We start from the raw sequence: 26,904 nt of genomic DNA on the forward strand, positions 1-26,904 counted from the left end.
GATAACTCCTGGATGAGACAATCCTTGGTGGTTTTAGTAAAGCTAAACTCTAGGACATATCCCCATAGCTATGAGAATCTTCCAATTACTGAACACTATGCTAGTATAGTAATTTCCCAAATCAGATGTCTGTGCAGTAAGTATAGAAAATGTCACACTAAGGAGAGAAATACTAGCAATTTAATTTGGGTCCTTCCCTGACCCCACATACCAAACTCTTGGGCTAAGCATGCAAACATTTGCCTTAGCAAAATCTAAAATTATTATAGGCCTTAATCCTTTGTAGTTGTATGCAAAGAGTTCAAGCCACACATTTGAAATCTTTGAATGCAAGTGTCTCTGTACTTTCTTTTATTATCACCATAGTCTTTGCATCAAGATACATAGTAATGATAGCAGGTTCCTTTTAAAGCTTAGTATTAAATATTAAATATCTTTCCCCATTTTAAGTTTACATTACTCTGCCAAGAAAAACAAAACAAAACTAAGACTCAAGTTATCTGAAGCCTGGACACATTCTCTTGATTAGCCTGGCTACGTAAAAGTTGGTGGCTTCATTCTTCCTGCTGTAAGCAGCTCTAGGCCCTAGAAAGGTGGGACCAAGTTAGAATTGTTTTGAAAAGTGTGCTACAAAAATGGATGGCCTGGTATAAGCCAAGGTTACAAAGTAAGGATGGGGGTAAGGGAGGGACATTTTCTTCCAGAAAAATGCCCAGAATTTCTGAAGAGTCCCAGTCCATAATTTTTTTTCCCCAAAATGGTTAGAGGAAGGGGTAAAAATCTCAACATGAGCATCAAAGTTCTGCCTCTGTGAGGGACCAGTAGTTGCCTGGAGGAGGGTGACCATCCCACCCTCCTCAGTGGGGAATGAAATGCAAAGTTTATTGCCCAGTGGCTGTGAAAGTGAGCTGAAGCTTGACTGGTGCTCGATTCTCTAAGAGGTGTCTTCTAAAAACAGACAACTCAGACTTCCTCTCACTTCAGTAAAGAAGTTATTTTTAAAAGCACTTGGGAAGTTCCTCCTCCACTGCTCAGGTGGGAAGGCTCAGAGAAGGGAGTCATCAGTACAGCCACCTTCTAGGCCATAACGGAATTCTTGAAGGTTGGAGACCCCGTAGAAGTGGACAAAAGCTGCTGCCACCACCAGGACATGGAAAATCTGATGAGACTGGAACTGTAGGAGTAAGAAGAGAACCACTTTTAGCTCATGGGCAAGGAGGAATCAGATATAAGCCTCTTCTACTTTTTCCTTTGTTTTTTTTAGTACCTGTACTGGGATTGAACTCAGGGCCTCCCAACCTTGCTTAATATTTTTGCTCAAGGCTGCAGATCTACCACTAGAGCCACACCTTTACCCTCAGATTTTTGCCAGTTAAGTAGTATCTGTTGTAGAAACATTTAAAAGTCTTTATCAGAGACACGCCAAAATGTTAACATTGGCTGTTTTTCCCCAATGGACATTTGTGTGTCCACTTTAATACCACATGAGCAAGTTTCTTAGTACCTTTTCCCCCCAGACCTTTAATTTGGGGCCAGTTACTCACCACCACAGGCCCTGCTAGAAGAGTCATTGCTTACCCATATGTCAAATTTCCCAGGAAAGAATCGCTCAGGAATCCGAGCAGCATAAAGGCCAGCTCCCGTGATGTACATCACAGCCATGAGGAAGAACCAGCCCATCTGACCCACTGTGGTGGCCTTGACAAAGCCCTCTGCAATGGTAAAGTGCATGGTGGGCACAACACCACTCAAGCCAAGTCCCAGGAACACTCCTGAACAGAGGAGACAAGAGCCTGTCAAGGAAACAGCTGCTACATGGAAGGCACAGCAGCCTGACACTGTAGTCCAAGTGTTTATGATATATCAGTCTCAAGAAGGGTGACAGCAGTTATGGCCCAGAATGGGAAGAAGGCTATTTGTTAAGGAGCACACAGAACAAACCTTTCTCTCTCTTTACTGAAACCAAAGCCTTGTACATGTTAGGCAAGTGCTCTACCACTAAGCTACACACAAACTCATCATCTCATAATCTTCATTATCTGATAGGGAGCCTTGAGTACAGATCCTAGATTTTAGGTGTCAGTTGGCTTCCAAATCAGAGAAGGGTAGGATCAGTTTTTAATTAAGGTTGTAAAAAAGACAAGAAACCAGGTATGTATACATACATCCAGATGGGCAGTGGCCAGATGCTACTGGGACACACAAGGCAAAAGTGAGAGAAGAACGAGTACTTGTCTCCACACCATTCCACTGGACAGAACCATGGCAGTGGTAGGTGGTGGTAGGGGGTGGAGGGGAGTGGCTCAGAGACAACCCTCTTCATCTTTGCATATAAAGCACTGGTGCTTGACAAATATTGCGTTCTTTCAGTTGAAGATTAAAACAGCAGATGGTAAAGACTAAAGCGGATGAAAACCAGTGGTAATCGGTGGTGTTGCGACACATAGTAAAAGCTTAAAGTAAGAGTCCACAGGAGCAGGGCGCTGGTGGCTCACCCCCATAATCCTGGCTACTTGGGAGGCTGAGATCTGAGGATCACAGTTCAAAGCCAGCCCAAGCAGGAAAGTCTGTGAGACTCTTACCTCCAATTCACCACCAGAAAACCAGAAGTGGCACTGTGGCTCAAGTGGTAGAGTGCTTGCCTTGAACTGAAGACCAGGGATAGTGCCCAGGTCCAGAGTTCAAGCCCCAAGCTGGGAAGGTGGCTCAGTGGTAGAGAACTTGCCTTGTATGCCTGAGGCGCTGGGTTCAATTCCTCAGCACCACATAAGCAAAAAGAAGAAAGCTGGAAGTGGCGCTATGACTCAAGTGGTAGAGCGCTAGCCTTGAGCTGAAGAGCTGAGGGACAGCCCAGGCCCAGAGTTCAGGTCCCATGACTGGACCCCCCCAAAAAAACAAAAAACAAAAACAGAGTTCAAGCCCCACAACCGACCAAAGGGAAAAAAAGTCCAGAGGAGTCAACGCAAGATTTTCCTGCTTACGGTTACTACATCAGTTGTTACCCGTGTTTAGGCTCAAGTGCTCAAGGCATATTTTATTCACCAAACTAGGCATTCCTTTCCCCTAGTAAAATGCTCCTGAGCATCCTAACTTGAATCCTTTGGTCTGAGTGTTTATGATCCAGGTCAGTAAACTCTGCTTGCTGTATTTTCAAACTGTCTTAAACCAAGTACAAGAGCAGTCTTATCTATGCTTGAGGCTAGCTTGGTAATGATCTGTCCCATTACCACTCTACTGAAACAGCACGAAGCCTGGGGGAGGATTGAGTTGTGAAAATTAATGTCATTTTTAAGACTTAAACATAAATGAGATTTGGGTGGATTTTGCAATCCTTAGAGGCCAAGACGGAGTCTGGTACCTGGGAAGTTTACACCATGTCTTCCTACTCACCTGCTCTTGTCTGCCGGTGCTTAGGAGTGGCAAACCGGTCCCACTGTGCCACAATGATGGCAGAAATGCCGAGGACACAAACAATGGAGAGGTAGATGAGCCGAGGCTGTGGGGAGCAGTAGAAGGAGTAATAGAGCCAGGGGACAAAGCTCCCCATAATCAGTAGAGCAATCCCTGAATAGTCCAATCTAAAAAGAACCACAGAAATGAAACAAATCAGAGGGAGATGTGACAATTACTATGGCGTATTCAATTAGTTCTACCTGCTCCCAGGTTTCCTGTCACTTCCCATAAAGCTATCCTACAATCTATATTAAAATAAAACTCCAAAAGTCAAGCAATTCCACTTTATGAATTTCCTAAGAATCTCTAGAATCCATGGACTTGCACAGAATTCCACCCCTTTTTTGGCTGTGGTCAGCTGTACCCCCTTGGTGGTCACTGGAATTTACAAATGTCCCAATCCAGCTGGCTCCCAGCATCACACTCAGAAAGTACTCTGGATAATCCCCCAATTTTTTTGGGGGGGAGGGAAGTACTGGGGCTTGAACTTAGGGCCTGGGCATGGATATCCCTTATCTTTTTTTTGGGGGGGTCTGGTCATGGGCCTGAACTCTGGGCCTGGGCGCTGTCCCTCGGCTCTTCAGCTCAAGGCAAGCACTCCCCAACTTGAGCCATAGCGCCACTTCTGGCTTTTTTTTTTCTGGTTATGTGGTGCTGAGGAATCAAACCCAGAGCTTCATGCATGCAAGGCAAGCGCTCTACCACTGAGCCACCTTCCCAGCCCCCCTTATCTTTTTTGTTCAAGGCTGGCACTCTACCACTTGTGCCACAGCTCAAATTTCAGCTTTAGTAACTGGAGAGAAAGAGTCTCAAGGATTTTTCCTGCCTGGGCTGCTTAAACCACAATCCTTCACATCTCAACCTTCTGAGTAGCTAGAATTACAGGTATGAACCACCGGTGCCCAACTAGTCCTCCAATCTTTTTTTTGTGTGTGTGCTTGAATTCAAGGTCCTGGGTGCTGTCCCTGAATTCTTGTGATTAGACTAGTACTATAACACTTGAGCCACTTCTGGCTTAAAGATAAAAGTCTCAACTTTCTTGCTCACCTGGCTTAGAACCTTTATTCTCAGAAGTCAGCCTCAGAGTAGACAGGATATAAAGAGTGAGCTACCAGTGCCCAGCCCCTAAAGTTATATAAAGAGTTCTAAATAAAACATAGATTGTTCATGTTGGCTGGGAATGTGGCTCACTGGTAGAGTGTTTGCCTAGTGTGCATGAAACCCTGGGTTCAATTCCTCAGTACCACATAAACAGAAAAAGCCAGGAGTGGCACTGTGGCTCAAGTGGTAGGATGCTAGCCTTGAGCAAAAGAAGCTCAGGGACAGTGCCCAGGCACTGAGTTCAAATCCCAGGACTGGCAAAAAAAAAAAAAAAGAATATATGGGATTAAGTGATCCTCTCGCCTCCTAAGTAGCTGGAACTACTGACATTTGCCACCATGCCTAGCACTGGCTCTTCTGATCATAATTCTTACTAGCAACTATTACCACCAAAGTCAACAGTAATAACAAAAACAAGCACACAAGTAAACAGAGCCCTGACTTGGCCCTGGGGACAAGGAACCATCAGCAGGGCACCTGGGGCTTCTAGCAGTGCTTGGGCCACAAAGATAAGCTTGACTGGTGGATAAGAGCACCGGGAGAACGAAGCACAGACTGCATGCCACGCCCGACTCTGGCTTGGGCCAATAGCAAGATAAGCTAATACTGGGGACAAGACCTCAAAAAAGCAACTTACTGACACCCCAAGTTTGGCAAAAGACAGTGCTGTTCAGGTAGATCTATCTACCACTAGTTTCCGTGCATTGAAGAAGCTGCATTAAGTTTTTCTCACAAAGAATGTACAAGTAAAGCCTCATCATGTCTCTCTGGCACAGAACTAAAAGCCTCCCCAAGAACATACCCAAGACTCTCCACAGTTACAGGGGTTCTCAGCATCCAGTCAGCACTGGTGTTACGACACATGAAAACTGAACATATTCTTTCCTAAAGCTGTTCTTTCAAACTCACTTGGAAAAAGTCCGAGAGACTTTCTCTGAATGACAATAGACGGTGTGGAAGAGCCAGGAGAAGCTGAGGCAGAGCACTGCACCCAAAAAGAACATCCCAAACACCACCTTCTCCTGCAGGGGGGCCATGAAGTACATATTTGGTCTGAGCATGGTCAAGATTCCCAAAAAGAGAAACAGCACAAAACCTGCAGGATGGAAAAAGAAAAAAAAATCCTGTGAGGAAAAAGGGAACATGCATGTTGATGGTAGATGGCTTTCAGCCACTGAACTGCAGGGCTTAGCTACGGGAACTACAGTCCAAACTTGAAGAAAATAGCACTAGTCAGACAAAAAGGGCATCCTGAAATGTTGCCATTGTGTATTTACAATGGGCAATTATGAAGCAGGAGCGACCTCCCATCTACAGTAGTTCTACCAAGGATTACAAACTGTGGTTAACTTTATTACTGATCTTCAAGGTTGAGAGTAGAAGGCATACAGAGAGAAGAAACTAGTTGACTGAGTCAACTATCTACCACAGCTATCAATCACTGAACAACTTAGACCAAGGCTATATAATCCCAAGGTGATTAAAGAGGCAAAAATTGAGTTTTTTTCTTTATCTGAATCACTCACCAAGTAAATGTGTCCAGATGTTGCCGGTTTCTGTGTGGATGCGGAAGATGCTCTTAAAGCATGCCCGAAAGGAGGGCATAGGTGGTCTATGGCCATGGAGCAGGTAGTCATTATCCTTCAGCCAGTCAGGAAGCACATCATATGGGATGACCCGCCAACGTCCCTCCCAGACCTAGAATACACACGTGTGTTGAGGCAGGGCCACAGAGAACAATGGACTTCCCCAGAACACGAGGCCAAGCACTGAGGGAGAACCAGTCCCGAAGGATGTTGGTCAGGGTTTGATGGCCTTGGGTCAGTGAGTGACAGCCTGGATCAGGAGATACCACCATACATCGGGCTAGTAGAACACTGATTCATAATACTTTATGGAATAAGTTCCTTTGGAAATGTAATGAATAAAAACAAATTGCCAGGTATGGTGGCTCACGCCTATAATCCTAGCTACTCAGGAGGCTGAGACCTGAGGATCATGGTGCCAAGCCAGGTTCCAAGCCAGCCCAGGCATTAAGTCCCTGTGAGACTCTTAACTTCAATTAACCACTCAAAAACTTGGAAGTGGCACTGTGACAAGTGGTAGAGCACTAGCCTTGAGCACAAAGAGGCTCAAGGACAACACTCAGGCGCCTCAAGTTCAAGTCCTGCAATAGGGCTTTTTGTTTTTGGTCATTTGTGAGGCTTGAACTTGGGGCCTGGGTGCTACCCCTGAGCTCTTTTGCTCAAGGCACTCTACCACTTTGGACCACAACTCTACTTGGGGTTTTTTGTTTTTATTTTGCTTTTCTTTGAGTGGTTAATTGGAGATAAGAGTCTCACAGGGACTTTTCTGCCCATGTGGGCTTTGAACCAGGCAGGATTTTCAGATCTCAGCTTCCTGAGTAGCTGGAATTATAGGTGTGAGTCACTGGCGCCTGGCATAAACATGTTTTTTAAAACATATAAGCACATGGATCCCTACTCTGCTCTTGTCTTCTGCTCAATCCTCCCTGGTTATATTCTCAATTCTTGCTGGTGTGGGCTTACATCTTTGTAGAGCAGGAATTCTTAATCCATGCAAGATGGACAGAGTCCAGGATTAGACAGAAACTTACATAGATAAACAGGTCTTTGTTTTCATTTGCTTCTTAATTAAATTTAGCATGTTCCTCAATTATAAATGAGGGCAACAGTCCTCAGTAGTATTAGTAGAACTATGACTTTGAAATCACAAAACATTTTCAGGGCTAGAGGCATAACTCAGTTGTAGAGTGCTTGCCTGGAATGCAGAAGTCATTTGATTTGAATCCTGACACAATTTTTAAAATCACCAATGACAAGCCACTTGCCAGTGGCTCCTGCCTATAATCCTAACTATTCAGGAAGTTGAGATCTGAGGATTGAGGTTTAAAGCCAGCCTGGACAGTAAAGTCCATGAGACTCATCTCCAATTAATTACCAGAAAACTCAAAGTGGCACTGTGGCTTAAAGTGGTAGAGTACTTGCCTTGAGCTGAAGAGCTAAGGGACAGTGCCCAGGCCCAAAGTTCAAGCCCCATGACTGAAAAAAAAAAAAAATCACCAACAGATACCTCAAATATTTTGATGATTCCTATAGAGATACACAAAAAAAGTGAAGAACCTCTGTTTTAGAGTATATCTTGAAAATGTCCAACATGGTATGCAGCAAAAATTTAGCCAGTTCTCACCTCTGATTTACTTTACCTTAACCAATGAACCATCAAACCACTCACAGGGACTACTCGACGCCAGGCTGGCTTGCCCGCTTACCAGCTAGGAATATCCCACATATGCCTACTGTCTTTCCCTTTGAAGACAGAGGCTTAAGCTTACCTTATACACAAACTCCTCCATCTTCTCCATGGCATGGTGGGCCTGCAGGGGAAGTGTCAGCACCCGCACCTCTTCCTCTTCTTCCTGGGGCACTGGGCATGTTTGTTCTTCTTCAGCCTGAAGAAACAAAAAACAAACAAAAACAACCTGCAAGCAAGGTGCCAGTGGCTCACGCCTATAATCCTAGCTACTCAGGTGGCTGAGATCTAAGGATGGCAGTTCAAAGTCAGCCTGGGCAGCAAAGTCCATGAGACTCTAATTTCCAGTAAACCACTCAGCAAACGTGGTACTGTGGTAGAGCTCTTACCTTGAGCTGAAGAGCTTAGGGACAGTGCCTAGGCCCAGAGTTCAGTCCCCACAACCAACAAAAACAAAACAAAAACCAAAACAACCTGCAGAGACACCTCTTAAAGTATACTATCCCAATCAGAGAGATCCAGAGCACCCTCAATCCAAAATGCTTTTCCCAGCCTTTCAGGCCTTGTGCCTCTTTCTCCATAGCATGCTTCTTACTGAGTTTACAGCCCTGCAGTCAGGTTTCTCAACTCATTATAAGGCTGGAGTGATTGTTACTGGCACCCAGGAGGCAGACTGGTAGGGGCTAGCACTGGAGAGACAAAGGATTAGTGACCCAGCTCTAGGTGTTTGTTGGGGCTCAAGACTCACTCTCTTCTCTAGGTCTAAGTGATTCTCAACTTGCTCCAAATAGTTTTTCCTTTTCTAGGCCACTAAATTTCAAAATGATGAAAAAGATTCTCAGAGATTTCCTTAACAAGAATTCTGTTCATTTCTGCTTACTGACTCTGGGGATGCTAGCATGACTGTAACTCTATATCCACAGTGGATCCCAGGAGTGCTGAGCCTCAAATGAAGCAGCAGGACCGACTCCTGGGTGCAACTGAGTACACCTGAGAGCATTTGTCTGCAAGGTAGGGAGACAGACTTTTCTCCTGGTACCAGGGCTCTGGACCATGGAGATGGGAAGCCTGCAGCTCAACTCCTCTGGCTATGCTTGCTCGCTTTCTCCTGTTGAAGCTACGTAATAGGAATATCGTCCCTCTGAGATTTTATGATGAAATCCTGGCTTTCTCCAACATGCATTTTCTCTCTTGGCTCCTAAGAGACAAAGCCCTTGGTTTTATTCAGGATGGCCATGCTATTTCAGTTTTACTCAAGCCTACTGAAAAGACACTTCCTAGTCTTCACTGCAGCAGTAACTATATGACAAGTTCCGGCCTAAGGGCTAGCAGGTCCTTCTGATACTTCCTGAAACAACTGGGCCCTTGTCTGCCTTCCTCTTTCCTCCTTGACTGTGAGTAAAAGAAGCAGCAACACATTAGGAACTATGAAGGAGCATGAAGGACATGATGGGTGGAGTCTCCCTGTCAACCCTGGGCTGGTTATTTCCAATTCTTTTATTTGAGAGGGACTTCCAGTTTGTCAACTTAATCTTAATTGACTGCTTCATACATTCAGTCATTGCCATTCACTAATCACTTGTTGGGAGTTCAAGTCTGTGCAAGCAGTGGAGATAAGAAAGTGCTAGACACCTTTGGGGACTCAACTCCCCCAAAGGTTACAACAGGAAAAAGTAGAATAAATGATACCAATAATACAGAATGATAAAAGACTTGAATAGAGGAAGTAGAAGCATGGCTCAAGTGATACAACAGCAGCCTTGAATGAAAAAGCCAGCTAGAGAACACAGGCCCTAAGTTCTAGCCCCAGTACTAGCTAGTGTGCACACGCACGCACATACATGCATGCACACACACACACGCACGCATACACACACACACACACACTCAGACTTGGATGGGGATATTCCCAGAGAACTATAGTTTTTCTTTCTGGAAAGAAGGTGAGGTCTTAAAAAGCAGACACTGAAGCCAGGCTTTGGTGGCTCACACTTATAATCCAAGCAACTGAAGAGACTGAGCTCTGAGGATTGTGGTTTGAAACCAGCCCAGGCAGACAAATCTGAAGACTTATTTCCAATCAAGCACTGAAAAGCCACAAGTGGAGCTGTAACTCAAGTGGCAGAGCTCCAGCCTTGAGCAAAATAGCTAAGGAAGAGTCTAAGATTGAATTCAAGTTTCAATACTGGCAACATAAAAAGAAAAAGCCTCACAAAAAATAAGAAACTGGTTTGGGGAATGGCTGATGGAGGTCAACTTACTTTGGTTGGGGTGACGGTTACCCGCTTGCCCTTCTCTTCCAGCAGAGGTCCCAGTTCAGCCAGCTCCACTGTATCAGTCTCCCTGCTACTGGCAGGAGCCCCATTGCCCTGTGCTGTGACAGATCCTTTGTGGGAAGACATCTGGCTGGTACTTCAACAATACTCTGCAGCTTCAGCTTGGGAGAAGATTGTGGGGGGGTTCCTCTCAGCCCCAAGGGGCAGAGATCTCCCAGTGATGGCGGACACTAAAAACAAATGAAAAGGTTTTGACAATTTCTTCCTCTAGCTTCATTTCTATAATCCAACACTGAGTTTGTGTATAACCTTGTCTCCAGCTCCAAAGAATGAAGTCTATTTCTTGTCTTCTTTTGATAATCACCATTTACCCAGACCTTCACTAATCTTACCGACAAGGTTGAAATACAGTACTGTTACTTGCCTTAGGATCTACAATCTCTGCACCAAATCATTACCACAGAAAAATGGGTTCTCACTCTAAAGTCCCCCCAATGGTCTGAAGTTCATTTAGTGAGAAGTCCTGCCTTGATTTCCCAAACTCACTCTGCCCAAGAAAGCGCCAGTCCTGGGACTGAAGCTCCACTGGGCTTTGCCTATAAATGTGCTAGCAACTGTGCATCACATATAAAGGAACACAGTACAATGTGGCATGGATACTCAAACCTGGGTAACCAGTTCTCTCCACATTCCTTCATGCAAGCAGTAACTTAACTAGAAGCCGGAAGCTCCACATGTGCCCTTTGCCACACATGGACCTAATCACCAGTCCTGAAAGTTTGTCCCAACCACCACTGTCCATAAACTTAGCCCCACTCCAACTGAAGTTTTCAGAAACTAAACACAGGCACACAATCCTTTGAGAAAACCAGAGAAGCACAGAATTCAATTTTCTCTGAAAAGTTTCAGGAAGAATTGAGGTTTTCCTGGGTTGGAGGTTAGGTATAATCTTCATTTAAACAGAGATTACTTATGGCCTCAGAGAGCAGCAAGTAATATTGAAAAGTCAAGAAAAGCTTCCGAAGATTTCTACTCAGTTGTAAATTACTAGATCTCTCCTCCCTACCAAAGACCTTCGAATTCATAGGGCCTGGCCAGAACATTAGCATCTGGGCAATGCAAGAGCATGTCTGGAGCTGGGCACCAGTGGCTCATGACTACTCAGGAGGCTGAGATCTGAGGATCGCAACTCAAAGCCAGCCCAGACAGGAAAGTCTGTGAGACTCTTATCTCCAATTAACTACCAGAAGACCGGAAGTGGTGCTGTGCTCAAGCGGTAGAGTGCTAACATTGAGCTGAAGAGCTGAGGGAAAGCATCCAGGCCCAGAGTTCAAGCCACCAAAAAAAAAAGCACTATGGGAGAGAAACTTAACAAAGTTTTAGGAGCCCAACATCTTTTTTTTTGGGGGGGGGGTCGGTCGTGGGGCCTGAACTCTGCCTGGGTGCTGTCCCTCAGGTCTTCAGCTCAAGGTTGGTGCTCTACCACTTATGCCACAGCGCCACTTCCCGCTTTTTTTTCTTTTTACTTATGTGGTGCTGAGGAATCGAACTCAGGGCCTCATGCATGCAAGGCAAGTGCTCTAACACTAAGCCACCTTCCCAGCCCCTAGCCCAACATTTTTGTGTTGGGAAGTAAACATGACTTTGTTCCCAAAGGAGACACTAATCACCCACAGATAAACCTACTAGTTTTTATTGAAGAGTAAGCAGAATTCCTTGTCTGGAATTATAATAATTGGATATACATAGGTATAACAAAAAATTTCAGGTGTCAACTTAACTGGTATTATGGATATTCATACAGAAGATAAAGCATTATTTCTGGGTACATCTGTGAAGGTATTTCAGGAAGAAATCAACACCAAATTAGTGATCTGAGCAAGGAAGATTCATCCTCATTCAATTTGGATGGGCATCCTCTAAGCAGATGAGGCCCAGATGGAACGAGATGAATTTTCTGTCTTGGAGGTGGAATACCCTTGGACATGTATTCTAGGACATGTACGAATGGCCCCCAAGATTCTCAGGATTTTAGCCTCAAACAACATTGGACTCCCTTCTGAGTCTCTAGCTTGTACAGCTTATTTTAAATGAGAGAGCCTCCATAATCATGTGAGCTAACATCCCTAATAAGCAATTCTCTCCCAAATTCTTTCTGAAGATCTCTGACTACGTTAATCTGCCATTAAACAAGCCTCAAATTTCAGAACGGTCAGGCATCATGCTATGCTCAATCAACAAGCAACTCCTAAAAGCAAAAAGCAAATCTCATCGGAGAGATATGTACACTAACTCATTACACTAACTCACTATAGCAGACCCCTTTATGGTGTCAACACACAGATAGTTCCTCTTCCCTTAAGTGTGCAAGACTGTGACAAGACATGCCAGCACACAGTCACAGTCAACAGCTCAAGGAGAACAGGAAATGGGAGGTCCTGTAAAGCTCAGGAGACAGACAACTCACAAAAGAAAAAACATTGGGAGCCAGGCACCGGTGGCTCACACCTGTAATCCTAGCTATTCAGGAGGCTAGGATCTGAGGATCGCAGTTCAAAGCCAGCCCCAGTAGCCCTGTGAGACTCTTATCTCCAATTAACCACCAGAAGTGGCATTGTGGCTCAAGTGGTAGAGTGCTAGACTTGAGCTGAAGAGCTAAGGGACAGGGTCCAGGCCCAGAGTTCAAGCCCCATGACTGACAAAAATAAAATAAAATAAAATAATTGGGAAATCTTTCTGAATAGCTGACCTCAAAACATACATCCTCAATAGGAAGTACTAGTACTATCACAAAATAAGCATCTGTACAAAGAACTAATTTAAGGGCTGGAAATGTGGCTTAGCAGTAGAGTGCTTGCCTAGCATGCATGAAGCCCTGGGTTTGACTCCTCAGTACCACATACACAGAAAAAGCTGGAAGTAGTGCTGTGGCTCAAGTGGTAGAGTATAAGCCTTGAGCAGAAGCAGCTCAGGAACAGCGCCCAGGATAAGACAAGGAAGGAAGGAAGGAAGAAAGGAAGGAAGGAAGGAAGGAAGGAAGGAAGGAAGGAAGGAAGGATTTGAAACACTGGAGGGGAAAAAACCCAAAACAAATCATTTTGGGCTTCTTGAGAAGTCTGAGGTGGAAAACAGTAAGCTTACAACAAATACTGCTCCCAGTAATTTACAGCAGGGTACTATGGCAGAAACTAAGAAAATAAAGATCTCTGGGTATTGGACACATGGATCATAAAATGATGCACATCCATAATTGTGGTGAGATCCCCTTTCAAAGATATCCAGTGAATCTATTTAACTGAACTTATTATTATATTATTAGCCAAGGTTTGTGCACTTTTTTTGTTCTGTACCCTCTCAATAAGCCATCACATTCAATGGACATTTAACAAAGGTGTCCAGTACTGTTACCTGAAGGCATTCTAAATTCTAAAGCCCAGTACAAAATACAAAATGAAACAAGTTACTGTCTTCAAAGAATTTTCCTCAGATGGTATAAGGTGGTATGTGCTTGGTCTGAAGAAGGTGATAATAATTTCTCTGTCTCACAACAAGCGCAAGGAAGACAACCCAACTAGAATGATCCCACATTAAAGTTATTTTAAGTGTATAGTTAACTATTTTACTAGAACCAATGAGAGTAATAAAAAACTTGGAGAAAAAAGCTGGAAAATCAGGACCCAAAAATGAAAAGCAGACTTCAGCTTCTGAAAAGTCTTTATTCCCCTCAAGTCTCTTAGCCATCATTGAAGATTCCCTGCCGCCCCCCCCCCCACACACACACTTTTTGGATCCTTCCTAGCTCTTGCCACTAAATCCTGCACCTTCCTCCATATTCTAAACCCAGAGTCACCAAACAGCCTAGGTAATTCACAAACCAACATCCAGTACAGCTCATCATACAAAACATATTATCATGCATTCAAGTACATACAATGGAGGTCAATGGAGATCATGGCATCAAAGTGAGCAAAATCCATTGTCCAGTTTGGTCTTCTAAACTGTAGCAACACAGAAACAGGGAAGGAAAGAGACAAGGATTGGAGATCTGGCAAGAAAAATGAGCAGGTAACATGGGCCTGAAAATGGCACTTCAAGAAGGTAAACTACTCACAAGCTACTAGGAATGACAAGCAACAGTTTTAGTCCTAAAATCAGCACAACTATTTTGGGAGACAGAAGAGAGCCAAGATATACTTCATTTTTCTGACAGCTTTCTATGTCCTTCTGCATGTTGGAGGAAACATCTTTCCTCTCAAATTTGCCACACCCAGCATAGCCAATTACAACTGAGCATGTCCCACTTGAATACATTTTTGATACGATTTCTTCAACTCAAGCTAATAAATCTTTGCCACTGAGCCTTCCAAATGGATAAGCCTAGGATATTAGAGAGTAAAGCTGTGGAGGAAGGGAGGTGTTTGTGCTGTTACAAATAAGATAATCCTTTAACCAAACTTGAAGAAAAGGTTGATTCTTAATCATCAGCCAGTTAAGCTGGATAGTTATTTCTCTTAGGATTTTTGGAGACATTTATTCTATGAACTATTTTCCACAGTAAAAAGGCTATGATACACTCTTTTTCTTTAGTTAAAGGCTCAAAGATTCTACCAGTTTTACCTGGGGTTCCTGGACCCATAGAGACACTGTCTGTTTGGTTTGAGTGTTAAAGTTCTAAAGCAAGACCCATCTAGTGGTATAAGACCCATCTTTCCCCCTACCTACTCCAATTGTTAGGGAGGGTATTTTCCTAGCTCTGTTGGGAAAGAATGAGTCAAAGAAAAAGGCCTATGTTTGCAATCAGCAGAGTGCAGCTCTGGGACTCAGCTCTTTTAACCTGAATGCCAAGTGTCACTGACTCAGAAACTAAAGGGCAAAATCACAATCTAACTTCCTTCATGGAGCTTCCCCAGTTAAGCTATGGCAACAGAAAAGGCATTTTGTTTGTTTGGTTGGTTTTTTTGGGTCCGGTTGTGGGGCCTGAACTCTGGGCCTGGGCGCTGTCCCTCAGCAATTCAGCTCAAGGCTAGCACTCTACCACTTGAGTCACAGCGCCACTTCCGGCTTTTTTCTTTTTTGCTTATGTGGTGCTGAGGAATCGAACCCAGGGCCTCAAGCATGCAAGGCAAGTGCTCTACCACTGAGCCACCTTCCCAGCCTATGTTTTTTTTTGTTTTTTGTTTTTTTAGTGCCAGTACTAAGGCTTGAACTCAGGATTTAGGCACTGTCCCTTAGCTTTTTGCTCAAGGCTAGTGCTCTACTAGTTGAGTCACAGTTCCTGGCATTTTGCAGGTTAATTGAAATTAAGAGTAGTACAGACTTTTCTATCTGGGCTGGCTTTGAACCTCAATCCTCAGATCTCAGCCTCCTAAATAGCTAGGATTATAGGTATGGCCATCAGTGCCAGGCTAAAGGATACCAGAGACTGGTGAACATTCCTAGTTCCAAAACACACACACACACACACACACACACACACACACGAAAACAAACAAACAAACCATACAGGCATAGAGGAGATTTTCATGCCAGCTGGCCTGGGTGCTGTCCCTTAGCTCTTCAGCTCAAGGCTAGCGCTCTACCACTTGAGCCACAGTGCCACTTCCAGCTTTTTCTGCTAATGTGGTGCTGAGGAATCGAACCCAGGGTCTCATACATGCAAGGCAAGCACTCTACCACTGAGCCACCTTCCCAGCCCCAATGCCAGCTGTTTTTAATACCACCTCCCAAGCACACTACAGATATGTGGTGAATATAGTTGCACAATATTGTACTCATTATACACCGTGTACCACAGATGTTCCAATGAAACAAAAGCCAACTAGGTGCATGCCTAAGAGCCAATCACTTGGAACTGGTTTGGTTAGAATTTTCAAGAATCTTTTCAATCCATCAAACTACAAACTTCACAAATATTAATCATGAGCTTAACAGTTCTGAGCAGAAAATGCAATCAATTTGAGTATAGTGAGTGGAACAAAATCCCATGGGGGACAGAGAGACAAACAACCATTAAGTATAGCATGTAACAGCTTTGATAAACATCACTATCAGAACAAATTCTCATCATAATTAATAAGGCATCTAGATATAAAGATGATTGTTAGCCAGGTACCAGTGGCTCACGCCTGTAATCTTAGCTACTCAGGAGGCTGAGATCTGAGGACTGAGGTTCAAAGCCAGCCTGGGCAGGAAAGTCTGTGAGACTCTTATCTCCAATTAACCATCAGAAAACCAAAAGTGATGCTTGTGGCTCAAAGTAGTAGAGCCTTGAGCAAAAAGCTCAGATGCAGCACCCAATCCTTGAATTCAAGCTCCATGGCCAACAAATACATAACTATTCTTTCGTTCACCAGAATGATCAAGAATAGATGGGACAGGATGATGCCATAAGTATGCAAAAGTTTCAGTTGGGCTTTATACTACAGTAGTCAAAGGAAAGGAAAAAGAGAACAAGCTTAGTAGCTTAGGAAGGACAAGTTCTATCCTTCATTAATCTGAGGACATCTATTAATACAATAAACGTGGTGGTGTGGCCAGAATCAAGACAGAGGAGTCAGGCTTCAAAGAGTTGCTGTTCTCTATTTTAAGAAGGGGGGAATAATTTGTTTTCTAACAACTTAACTACAGAGTTAAAGTGCTATAAATTGCTGGAGGAATTCAGAAGAAAAACTGTGCATTTAGGTAATCAGGAAAATTTTGTGAAAGGACTCCAAGAAAGGATCTAAGTAGGCAGAGGCAGGAGGAAGGCATTTCAGGAAGGTTCATGGTGTAAACAGGACATGAAAGAATACAACTTCCAGGCTAGTGAATAATCCATTTTTCCAGAAGAAATCTTGGAAAGGTAAAATGAGGACAGAGTGATGGAATCAAAGACAGCTTAAAAGCCTACTTAAGGTGGTGCATTTTATCCATTAGCAATGGGGAGTCTAGTGAATTAATGTGACTCCTGATACTCTTCTGAGATTCTCTTCTGCAGGCAAAGTGGTCATTTTTTTAAAAAACCTTATCTCAGGGAGTTATGTCTTTTCTGGACCACTGAGAACACGGTTTTCAGAGTCTACTCTGCAATTATGTATAGTTTGGTGAAGGTCTACTTTAAGACCTACTTTTACAGATAACATCCGTTCTTGAGACTTAACTCTCCAAGCACCAGACACAGTAGTGCAGTTATAAAGAAACTACTCCAGGAATAAAGCAGCTTAGTGGCTGCCAGCTGGGAACCCTGACACTGCAATCTGCTCAGCACCACCCTGTCTAAACTCCTGGCAGTGTGTACATTCACTACAGAACCCCAGGAACCCCAGCCGCACCCCTACCCCCACCCCAGCCTGCCTGGCCACGATCAAAGCCGAAAAACACTGAACAGAACACCCATCATCACTTCGGTGCCAATACCGTCTTCATTGGATTTACCAAACATAAGCAGGCAGCCTAGTTACTCGCCGCTGGCTTTTCTAAGCCGGTCTTCTAGACACTTTCAGGGAAATGTGCTGGTTAATCTAGCAAGAGTTCCACGGCCTCCCGTCGCGTGGCTGACATCGGAGCCTGTGTAAGCTAAAATCCGCCCTGGCAGAATCAAGAGGGAAAACACTCACCTATTTTCTTAAAACCTGGAAGGCTTGAAGACCTACTGCACGTCCAACACTAACCCCCGAGTTCTGAGGGGATGAGATTTCGTTTTCCCTCCAAGGAATCAACGTTTTGCTCATTTAGTTTTGTTTTTTTAAGCTGAAGCCCACAGATCCATCAACCTCCCCTCCGACCCACGAAGGCTGGGGCACTGTTGTCCCGGCTTCACCCGCCGACCACCGGAGCCTCGACCCCCTCCCCCGACCCCCTCCCCCGGGCCGGTGCTCCCCGCCCAGGCCGCTGCACGACCCAGACCCGCACCCCTCACGCGCAGGCTCGGCTTGAGTGACCGGGGCCAGAGGCGGTGGGGCTGAGGACGCGCACTCACCCGGGCGGCGGGGAGCCGGAGGAACCGCCCCGCCGAGCAGCCCACCGCAACCCGGGTTGCACGCTGGAGGCCACCCCGGAGGCGGCGCGCAGTGGGAGGGGCCGGAAATGTTTACAACTCGGCCGCCCGGACGCCGCGAGGCCCAGCCCGCGAGCCCAGCGCGGGAGCCCGCACCCTGAGGAGCTCGGGGCCGGCTGCCCCGTGGCTGTGCCCCTCCTCAAGCCCAGGCCCGAGCCTCCGCGCGCAGAGACCGAGTCCCAGTCCCTGCCCCCGGCCAGCGTCCCCTGCCCCCGGCCCCCGCCTCAACCCACACCACCTCACCCCGGAACTCACCGCGGGGCGGGCGGGCGGGCTCTGCTGGGGGCCGCGGTCCCCCGCGCTACATCCCGCGGCGCTGGAGGCGGCCTGCGGCCGAGCGGCCCCGGATCTTCAGCGCCCTCTCCCCGCCGGAAGGGGCGCGCGACCACACGGCGTCACCTCCGCAGCCGCGTCACCTTCCCGAGGCTCTACCTCGCCTCTCCAATCCCAGGCATTTCTGGGTGTCCCAATCACAGGCGCGTTGCCTGAGCCCCGCATCTGACTCCGCCCAGCGACACGCCCACACGGCAGGCTCCACCCCGCGCCTGGACACGCCCACTCCCTCGACTCCGCCCTTCCAGGGTAGCCCCACCTCCGCTCTCCCGCCAGCCCTCGCGCTGCGCAGCTTGGTCCTTGGACCATCCACTTGCAAACTCCATCTCCCCAGACGCAGGCAGCGGCGCGTGTTGGAGAAGGGATTGCGGAGATTTAGACCGAACCCTGGGACGGAATGCTCACTTTCCGTCATCTAGGCCAGGAGATAATTTATATCTCCTGTATTACAAAGGCCTCCAGTATTACCAACCCCTCTCCAACCTCTTGGTGCCTCCCTCCCTTCTTTCTCAACATTATTTATGGTATGAATACTGTGTGTCAGGCACTGAGCAAGGCTTTAGTTTCAGCTCCTGTTGTTTATCCTCAGGAGTGGTGAAACTGCTCCTAACCAGTCTTGCTTGAACACTCCCTGCTTCAGCTCCGGCTCCCACATGACTAGAGTGCCTGGGAGCCAACAGGCTGAATCACACGACCAAGATGACTTGAGGGACTCTTTTCTGGTTCTCCCGAGGATAGTGTGCAGCTAATGCTATTCTGGATTCAGGAAAGGAACTCCTGACGCATTAGGGCAGTGGGGTTAATTCTGCAGGTGCTGATTAAAACCGTGGGTCAGTTTCCTTTTCATAGCCAGTCTATGATCTTAAACAGATTTCCTGAACTGAATCCCTTCTGGAAACAAAAATAATAATAATAAAAGGAGAAAAAATAGTGGTACTCCATTGAGTAGCATCCATCTTTTGTCAGGATTGAGATAATTCATCCAGGCTTAGTATGATGCCTGGCAAATGGTCAGTGCTTCAAAAACTTTACCTATGAGCCTAGTACAGGTAGCTTACTTAGCTACTCAGGAGGCTGAGATCTGAGGATCATAGTTTGAAGTCAGTCTGGGCAGGCAAGCCCGAGAGACTCTTATCTCCAATTAACCACCAAAAGCGAGAAGTGGAGATGTGGTTCAAATAGCAGAGTGCTGGCTTTGTGAAAAGCTAAGGGACAGTGTCCAGGCGATGACTTCAAGCCCCAGTACTCAAACCAAAGAAATGAACTAAAAAGCCAACCATCATTATTAATGTGTTATTTGGTCTATAAAACTCTCCAAAACTTCCACAGTTCAACTGTCTTCAACTTGTCCTTTGCAAACTGGCTCTAACCTACTCTCAGGACTCATCATCTCTCTCTGACTTGTGGGCCTCGGTGAACTTCAGGTTTTCTAAATATGACCTCCTTTTATGTTCCTTCAGGCATTTGCTTAGACATTCTTCTGTTATCTTTTGACTCTTTGACTGTCTAAAGAGCTAAGCAGTTTAAAATGCTTAGATCTAGGTCAAACAGTCCTGCACTCAGATTCAGACTTTGCCGGCTACCAATTAGCTCCATTTCCATTGGCAAATCCTTAATTTCAATTCATAAAAGCAGCATACAGTTTCAATTATACAACTGAGAGTTCTTTGCATAGTACATGGTACATGGCTAACTTACAGATGTTCATCTTCTTCTCTTTCTCTTCTGAGTCTGTCTCAACCCCTTCCCATTTATACCTTCTGTATATTACTAAAGTCGTGTTAAGAACACTGTGCTTAGCCAGGCCTTGGTGGCTCACTCCTGTAATCCTAGCTTCTTGGGAGGCTGAGATCTGAGGATCCAGGTTCAAAGCCATTTGAGGCAGGAAAGTCTGTGAGATTCTAACCACCAGAAAACCAGAAGTGATGCTGTGGCTCAAGTGGTGGAGCATTAGCCTTGAGCTGAAGAGCTAGCGATAGCGCCCAGGCCCAGAGTTCAAGCCCCTGATTGACAAAAAAAACAAAAACAAAAAACAAACACTGTGTTTGATGATTCATCACTTGGACTTTGAGTTCTTCGGGGTCCTAACACCAGTTTTGGTCACGACTGTATCCTTATAGCCTAGCTATATAAGTGCTTGGCATGTGACAAGTCCTTAATAAATGTATGCTAAGTGGATGAGGTTTATTCATTCCAGAGCCAAGGAGAGGTGGTTTCCAGATCACCATGCTACACATCTACTAGCTGCTAAGAAATGTTGATGGAAGGATGAGGCCTGGCTTAAGTGATAGAGCACTATCTTAATCTTCAGTCCCCCCCCCCACACACACACAGAAACTCACACAAAATTGATAGAATACCACTTGCAGAATTTACTGAAGAATCTGCTCTCTGGAGGAATGAATTTTGAGGGTGTCACAAGTCTTTTCTCTGGAGACCCAAGGACAGAAATAGCTTCACACAGACAATATGACCTTCCTTCTGAATTGGAAGCAGAGTTTTGTCCCTGTGAGATTAGAAAAGAACCAGGGGACTGGGAAGGTGGCTCAGTGGTAGAGTGCTTGCCTTGCATGCATGAGGCCCTGGGTTCGATTCCTCAGCACCACATAAAAAGAAAAAAGCCAGAAGTGGTGGCTCAAGTGGTAGAGCACTAGCCTTGAGCTGAAGAGCTTAGGGACAGCGCCCAGGCCCAGGGTTCAGGCCCCACGACTGGATCCCCCAAAAAAGAAAAGAAAAGAAAAGAAAAGAAAAGAAGAACAGGAAGAGGCTACCTTTGTCCTATCCTGGGAGAAGGAGTGAGCTGGTCACTCTGCCACAGAAGAGTCTGGTGCTCATGTCAGATAGCCCAGGGAAGGTCAACTCTGACAAGATATTGAAGTCTCTGTGCTGGTGATGTCAGGTTACTTTTTAAAGGGGAAGGCTCCCCTGTCTCCTGAAAAGGCAACTCCTGGAATTATTTGCCAAGTACTTTAAGGATAAATATGATAATGGAAAGGCCAAGAGAAGAAGGGAAAGTGGTGAAGTGAAGAGATCGCGGGACCACTGAGAGAGAAACTTCTGCTCTAAAGTCATCCCCTTCAACCTGCATCCTCCTTCCCCCACCACAAAAGCCTCCAGGGAGTTGAGCTCTGACTGGCTGAAACAGCTGTGGAGATGAACCCGGGTCTGGTGGCAGCTCACATTTCAGCTCAGGGCACAATTGCTCAAAGGCTCTTTGGAAGCTCTAGGAGACTCTGTGTTGGGAGGCCTTCCCTCCCAAAGTCCACAAGCATTTGGAAACAAGGACCCCAGACACAACAAGCCCCATGGGGACCACATTAAGGCCTCAGCCCCGTTTATTTGAGCAGCCAGAGTCTTCTTATACAAGCAGCAGTCTTAGATTGTACACAGCCATTTCTTCTAGCACAGGCATGGGCTGAGACAGATGAATCTATATTTCAGACTCCTTTCTCTGAAGTCTGGAGTTCTGAGTCTGAAGTCTGAAGTCTGGAGTTTCTACTAGGTTTAAAGTCTACCTCTGTTAAGCCCATTTAACTTGTGCTCACATAAGCAGAATCTGCCCCTGAGTAGGCATTGAATATTAAATGAAACATTTTGTATAATGTATTCTTTCCGTGACAGGTACAAAGCCAGTGTGATGTTATATTTCTGACCTCAGAGAATAGCTACTCCATGGGCCTTCCTGTCACAGAGCGATTGGCAGGGGGCTTCCCAGGAATTGACGGCCTTGGCCCTCTTCTGTGGTTAGAGGAACATTGTTCCTTGGTACCAGCCAAATTGCATCTCCACATTAAGATACACAAGGCTGACAGTCTCAAGACAAGAATCAACAGTGTACAGTGTTTGAGTAGTGACTGGGAACAATTGCAGACTTGGGGAAAAGGGAAGCTTGGAGATGCTCAATAGGTGAATCGCATCTTTTGAGAGTAGCCAAGTTTGTCCAAGTTTGGATGACAGGCCAGCTGCACCATTGGGGGTGGCCCACAGAGCAGCAGCAGCACATCATCTCCTGGAGGAGGTAGGTGCTCCCGGAGCATGTCAGCAGTCACGAAGCCCTTGCTGTAGGCCCAATCTGAAGTACAGAAGAGAAGAGAAAAACATTGCTCCAGACCCATGTTAGCAATGAAATGTGGAACCATGAAGACTGCTCATTGGGAAGGGCCCTGAGGGGCTCCTGAGATGGGCTCAGGTTGTAGCAGCAATTACATTCATTCATCCTTACCATCCATCTGGTAAGCAGGAACAGAAAGGAGAGGGACCAGGAGAGCAGGGTGTGTGCAGTCAGCTTTGGGGCTGTGGCAGAGTCAGGGAAGGTTGGTTTCCATGAAACCAGAACTCAGAAGGGCAAGGCCTTGATTTGGATAATGAAGGAATATTGGGAGGCCCAGGAATGGGGAAGATACCTTTTGGAGGATGGTCCAGAGTGAACCAAAGCTTAAAGCGACTAGGATATTGGGCCTGCAGCTCTTCTAAGTCCTCCCGCAGGATTATGTCCTTTTCAGTCTAAAATACAATAGGGAAGCAAAGGTTTATAAGTATCCACATGGAATAAGTTTTCTGCTCTAACGACTTTCCAACCAAGAGAGAAAAAGAATGCTAATGACCTGCTAAAGTTCAAGAGAATTGGAGCAAATGCTATGCTTTCAGGAGCTGCGATGGAAGGAACATCTATTATTTACATATTATAAAGGAATAAGGATAGAATAGTTTAACCAAGAAGAGCTACATTTCTATGTTCAGCCTGAGATGCATTAAATCTTTTCATCTTTCCTTGAGGACCTGAGAAGAAATATGTCCCAATGCTCAGTAGTCTTTCTTCCTTATTATAATAAAGAGTCTTATGCCTTGCTGAGGGCAAGAAACTAGTACAGGCCCTGAGTCTTGTTGTCCATCAGTTCCATATCTTTCAGCCCTACAAAGTTGCTGTCCAAGTTTATACAGCAACTTTGAAGTCCCAGCACCGAAAAGCGCAAACCAACCTGGTTAGCAAAAAGCAGAAAGCACTGAGTCGGATCTTCAGGGACTTTCAGGATGGCCCGGATCAGCTGTAGCATTGGGGTGATTCCTGTGTGAGGACATCCCACATTGAGATGCAGTAGTGGTACTGTCTCTATCCTAGTTCCTTTCCTTACCTTTTGTTTTTTCTGTCTTTCCTGGTCCTGGGTGTTGAACTTGGGGCCTGTCACTTGCTTAGGCTTAGCAACATCCCTAGTCCTTTTGCTTTTCTTTTCTTTTTTTTTTTTTTCAGATAGGATCTTTTGTTAAACTCATGTCTCTGGCAATAGAGAAGTTAGGATTACAGATATGTACCACCAGACACTTCAATTTTAATTCGATTCATTCCCACACCATCCCATTTTCCTTCGGCACTGTAATCTAATCCTCAGATCAACTCCTGTGTATCATCTAGCGCCCACATTTATGGACATTTTCAATGTTTTCTTTTTTGCCAGTTCAAAGGCTTGAACTCAGGGCCTAGACACTGTCCCTGAGCTTTTGTGCTCAAGGCTAGTACTCTATCAATTGGGAAACAGCCCCATTTCTGGCTTTTTGGAGATAAGAGTCTCACTGACTTTCCTACCTAGACTAGCTTCAAAGTATGATCCTCAGATCTCAGCCTCCCAAATAGCTGAATGACAGGTATGAGCCACCATCACCTGACTGGATATTCTCAATATTCACATAAGTTCATATTGAGAAAATCCTGAATCCAGTCCGAAAATCTTCCTCTTAAAGTCCTTAGAGGTTGGGAATTCAACTGTCATAGATGACCACATGTACCTTTTGATTCAATGATGAGGGTTTTGGAAGGCTTCTTGTAGAGGTTGAGGGCATGTATTTTGGAATCAGGTAGAGTCAGATTCGAGTCCTAGCCATTACCAATTAAATAACCCTGTGGAAGCCATTTAACTTTTTGCATCATAATTTATAGCAAGGAAAGATGTACCTACTTCGTAACTATAGAAATGTGTCTAATATAGTAATGTCCAGTGCTAATTTTCTTGCTTCTTACTAGTCATTCTTGGCTGTTTCTCTCTATGTTCATCTAAAAATTATTAGACCTATTGCTCTCATTTTAGCAGCAATTTGTTTTTCTACTTGTTTATAATTTCAGCCACTGGGTAGGTCTAAGCACTGTTGGAAATGCCCTGATGAACAGCTTAGCTAGATAACCAAATCTTCTGCAAGTCACCAAGATCAGTAAGGCAACAACCAACAAGGGTGGATGAGAACAGCTCTTTAGGGGATTCATACCTGTCCCTCCAGCAATCATTCCCAGTTTTTTTGCCACTCGTGATTCTGGTGGAGATTTCTTGTTGGGCTGAATGTTAAAATTCCCTGAGGAGTCATGTAAAGGGAAGGGTAGAAGAACAAAGTCAAAAAAGGAAACTAAGTAAACAAATGCAGAATTGAAAACACACCCGAGACCAGTTTAGCAGTTGCTTATGAAATCTGATCCTGGAACTTGGTGGAGGTTTAATTGCCAGACCTGGCAATAATGCACAGGAGGGGCAATGGGGGCAAGGGCTATCTATCCATCCACTAGTAGTCCAGGGCCACACAGGGAATATCAGTGGCTTCTGGCACTGATTAGAATGGCAGGCACGAGACCTGTGTGAATTTAGTTTCCCTAGTGGTACAGAAGAGCTCCAGGGGCTTGCTAATGCGCCCAGCTCTTCCCATGGGAAGGGCTAAAAGCTGTCTCTTCTGACTCCCCACAGTTGAATCAATGGGGTGAATCTTTGAGAGACAGAGAGATGGAGTTTGCTTCAGTAATTGTCACAGCTAATTGTCACGGTTGGTGAATTCAGGTGGAAGGGGAACCGTGTCTAGGGACAAATGGGGCTGAGGAACGACTTCCTGTAGCATCAGTGCTATTGAGAAGGAAGGGTAGCTTTGTCCCTTATGCACATGCAGGGCAAAACTGCCAAGACCATGGGAACTAGAGAACTAGAAGAAGGAAAAGAGAGTGGAGGTATGGCTCACGTGGTAGGGCACCAGCTTTGAGAAAACAACAACAACAAAAACCCAAGCAGGAAGGCAAGTACCAGCACACAGTGCTGAATTCAAGCCCCAAAATGGGCACAAGAAAAAGAAAAGGAAAGAAAATCAAGGGAAAGCCCGGACAATACCTTTTCCAGTGTAAGTGAGCAAGCCACTTGGGCCCCGGAACTCCACCATGTCCCCAATCTTCAGACTATCCAAATACTGAGACATTTTCCCTCCCTCAGGAAACTTGGGGTGAACACCCTTCAGGTACACCTAATAAGGCAGAAAGGAAGAGAATACTCTAGGTGGGATGTCTCAAGAGGTTGAAGCAGGGGTCACAGCCATGCTTCCTAAAGGACACAATTATCTCTTGCTATCAAATAAATCTAAAATCCCCGAAGAATGGGATAGGGAGCCTCTGGCATCCCATCCTGTACCCTTACCTTGATGACAAGATCCACATAGCCTTGGTCTTCATCACTGGTGACAGGAGTGTATGGTCTGATGACTAGGCTGCCATCGATTCTTGCAGAGAGGTAGACATGTTTGCCTGGGGACCACAGTAGAGAACTATATAAGGGCTTTATCCTTTCCAAATATTCAGAGAGGTTAAAGAGAACAGGATGACTTCCTGCGGTGGTGCCTAGCAGGAGCTAGGCAGGGAGTTTACGCCCCTTAGAGCACTGGGCATGATCTCTCTGCCCAGATTTCTGCCAAGCACTGCCAGGAACTTTGGTAGTACCACATGAGCCAAAGGGGAAAAAAAATCTGGGCAGTGTGTGTGGGGCAGAAGTATCTGCTAAGAGGCACTTATGAACAAGTTCTACAGAAATGAATGATGGAAGGCTGCCAGGTGCTAACAGTGGCCCAGGAGCCACACCCTAAAATACGGTCCCAGTGGCATCCCACAAGCCTGTAGAATCCTGAGCCAAGGGAGGGCAGGGCAGTAGGTGTGGAGGACAGAGGCTGAAGCAGCAAGTCTCCACACACCCCCGGGGTCCTCCTGCCCTCCCAACAGAGCAGGAACAGGAGCCCCCTCCACTCCTCCTTACCCACAGGCAGCCCCAGAACGTGGTGGGCGGTGGGCAGGGCAAAGCGGAACTTCTTGGTGTTGTGGCTCACGGTCTGGAGGACGGATAACAGGAGTGTTTCAAGCGGATCGGGCCCTGGCAGGTCCCAGGGACACCCCTACCACTGTGTCCCCCGCCCGCCCGGGGCCCCCTTTCCACAGCTTACCGTCTTGTCTAGCAGTCGCAGCAGGTACTTCTCCTCGGGATCCAGGAGCGTGACCAGCGGCCGGCGGGACCTCCGCACCACGTAGGCGCCCAGGGCCAGGCCGAGGAGAGAGAGCAGCCCCACGCCCAGGGAGGCCAGCAGGGCCGGGCTCTGCGGGGAGAGCAGCTGCGTGAGCGCCACGCGGGGCCGGCCAGGCCGCGGGTGGGG

The 26,904-nt window shown here is 45.9% G+C and overlaps 2 protein-coding genes across 4 annotated transcripts in view; both read right to left on the reverse strand.

Moving 5' to 3' along the window:
- Window positions 1-318: 318 nt before the first annotated feature.
- On the reverse strand, window positions 319-18,614 carry Adipor1 (adiponectin receptor 1). Of its 3 annotated transcripts, XM_013017485.1 has the most exons (9): window positions 18,394-18,614; window positions 14,035-14,101; window positions 10,089-10,333; window positions 7,910-8,026; window positions 6,081-6,252; window positions 5,464-5,650; window positions 3,391-3,578; window positions 1,579-1,772; window positions 319-1,174 (listed from the first exon to the last, which is right to left on the reverse strand). In XM_013017485.1, the coding sequence occupies exons 3-9, from the start codon at window positions 10,227-10,229 to the stop codon at window positions 1,046-1,048; spliced, it is 1,128 nt and encodes a 375-aa protein (XP_012872939.1). In that variant the 5' UTR covers window positions 10,230-10,333; window positions 14,035-14,101; window positions 18,394-18,614; the 3' UTR covers window positions 319-1,045. The 3 variants fall into 3 exon arrangements, with proteins under 3 accessions (XP_012872939.1, XP_012872938.1, XP_012872940.1); XM_013017484.1 differs by lacking the exon at window positions 14,035-14,101; XM_013017486.1 differs by lacking the exons at window positions 14,035-14,101; window positions 18,394-18,614 and adding an exon at window positions 18,061-18,076.
- A 3,163-nt stretch (window positions 18,615-21,777) lies between these two features.
- The window catches only part of LOC105986421 (NADH-cytochrome b5 reductase 1), a 7,446-nt gene continuing 2,319 nt past the window's right edge, over window positions 21,778-26,904 (reverse strand). The window contains exons 2-9 of the mRNA XM_013017315.1: window positions 26,698-26,847; window positions 26,514-26,586; window positions 25,905-26,011; window positions 25,605-25,734; window positions 24,727-24,810; window positions 23,451-23,536; window positions 22,875-22,974; window positions 21,778-22,543 (exon numbers count right to left, since the gene is read on the reverse strand). Coding sequence (XP_012872769.1) covers window positions 22,371-22,543; window positions 22,875-22,974; window positions 23,451-23,536; window positions 24,727-24,810; window positions 25,605-25,734; window positions 25,905-26,011; window positions 26,514-26,586; window positions 26,698-26,847 — 903 coding nt within the window. The 3' untranslated portion in view covers window positions 21,778-22,370. The remainder of the gene's footprint in view (window positions 22,544-22,874; window positions 22,975-23,450; window positions 23,537-24,726; window positions 24,811-25,604; window positions 25,735-25,904; window positions 26,012-26,513; window positions 26,587-26,697; window positions 26,848-26,904) is intronic.

The sequence above is a fragment of the Dipodomys ordii genome, unplaced genomic scaffold, assembly GCF_000151885.1.
Source record: "Dipodomys ordii isolate 6190 unplaced genomic scaffold, Dord_2.0 Scaffold35, whole genome shotgun sequence".
NCBI classification, from domain to species: Eukaryota; Metazoa; Chordata; class Mammalia; order Rodentia; family Heteromyidae; genus Dipodomys; species Dipodomys ordii.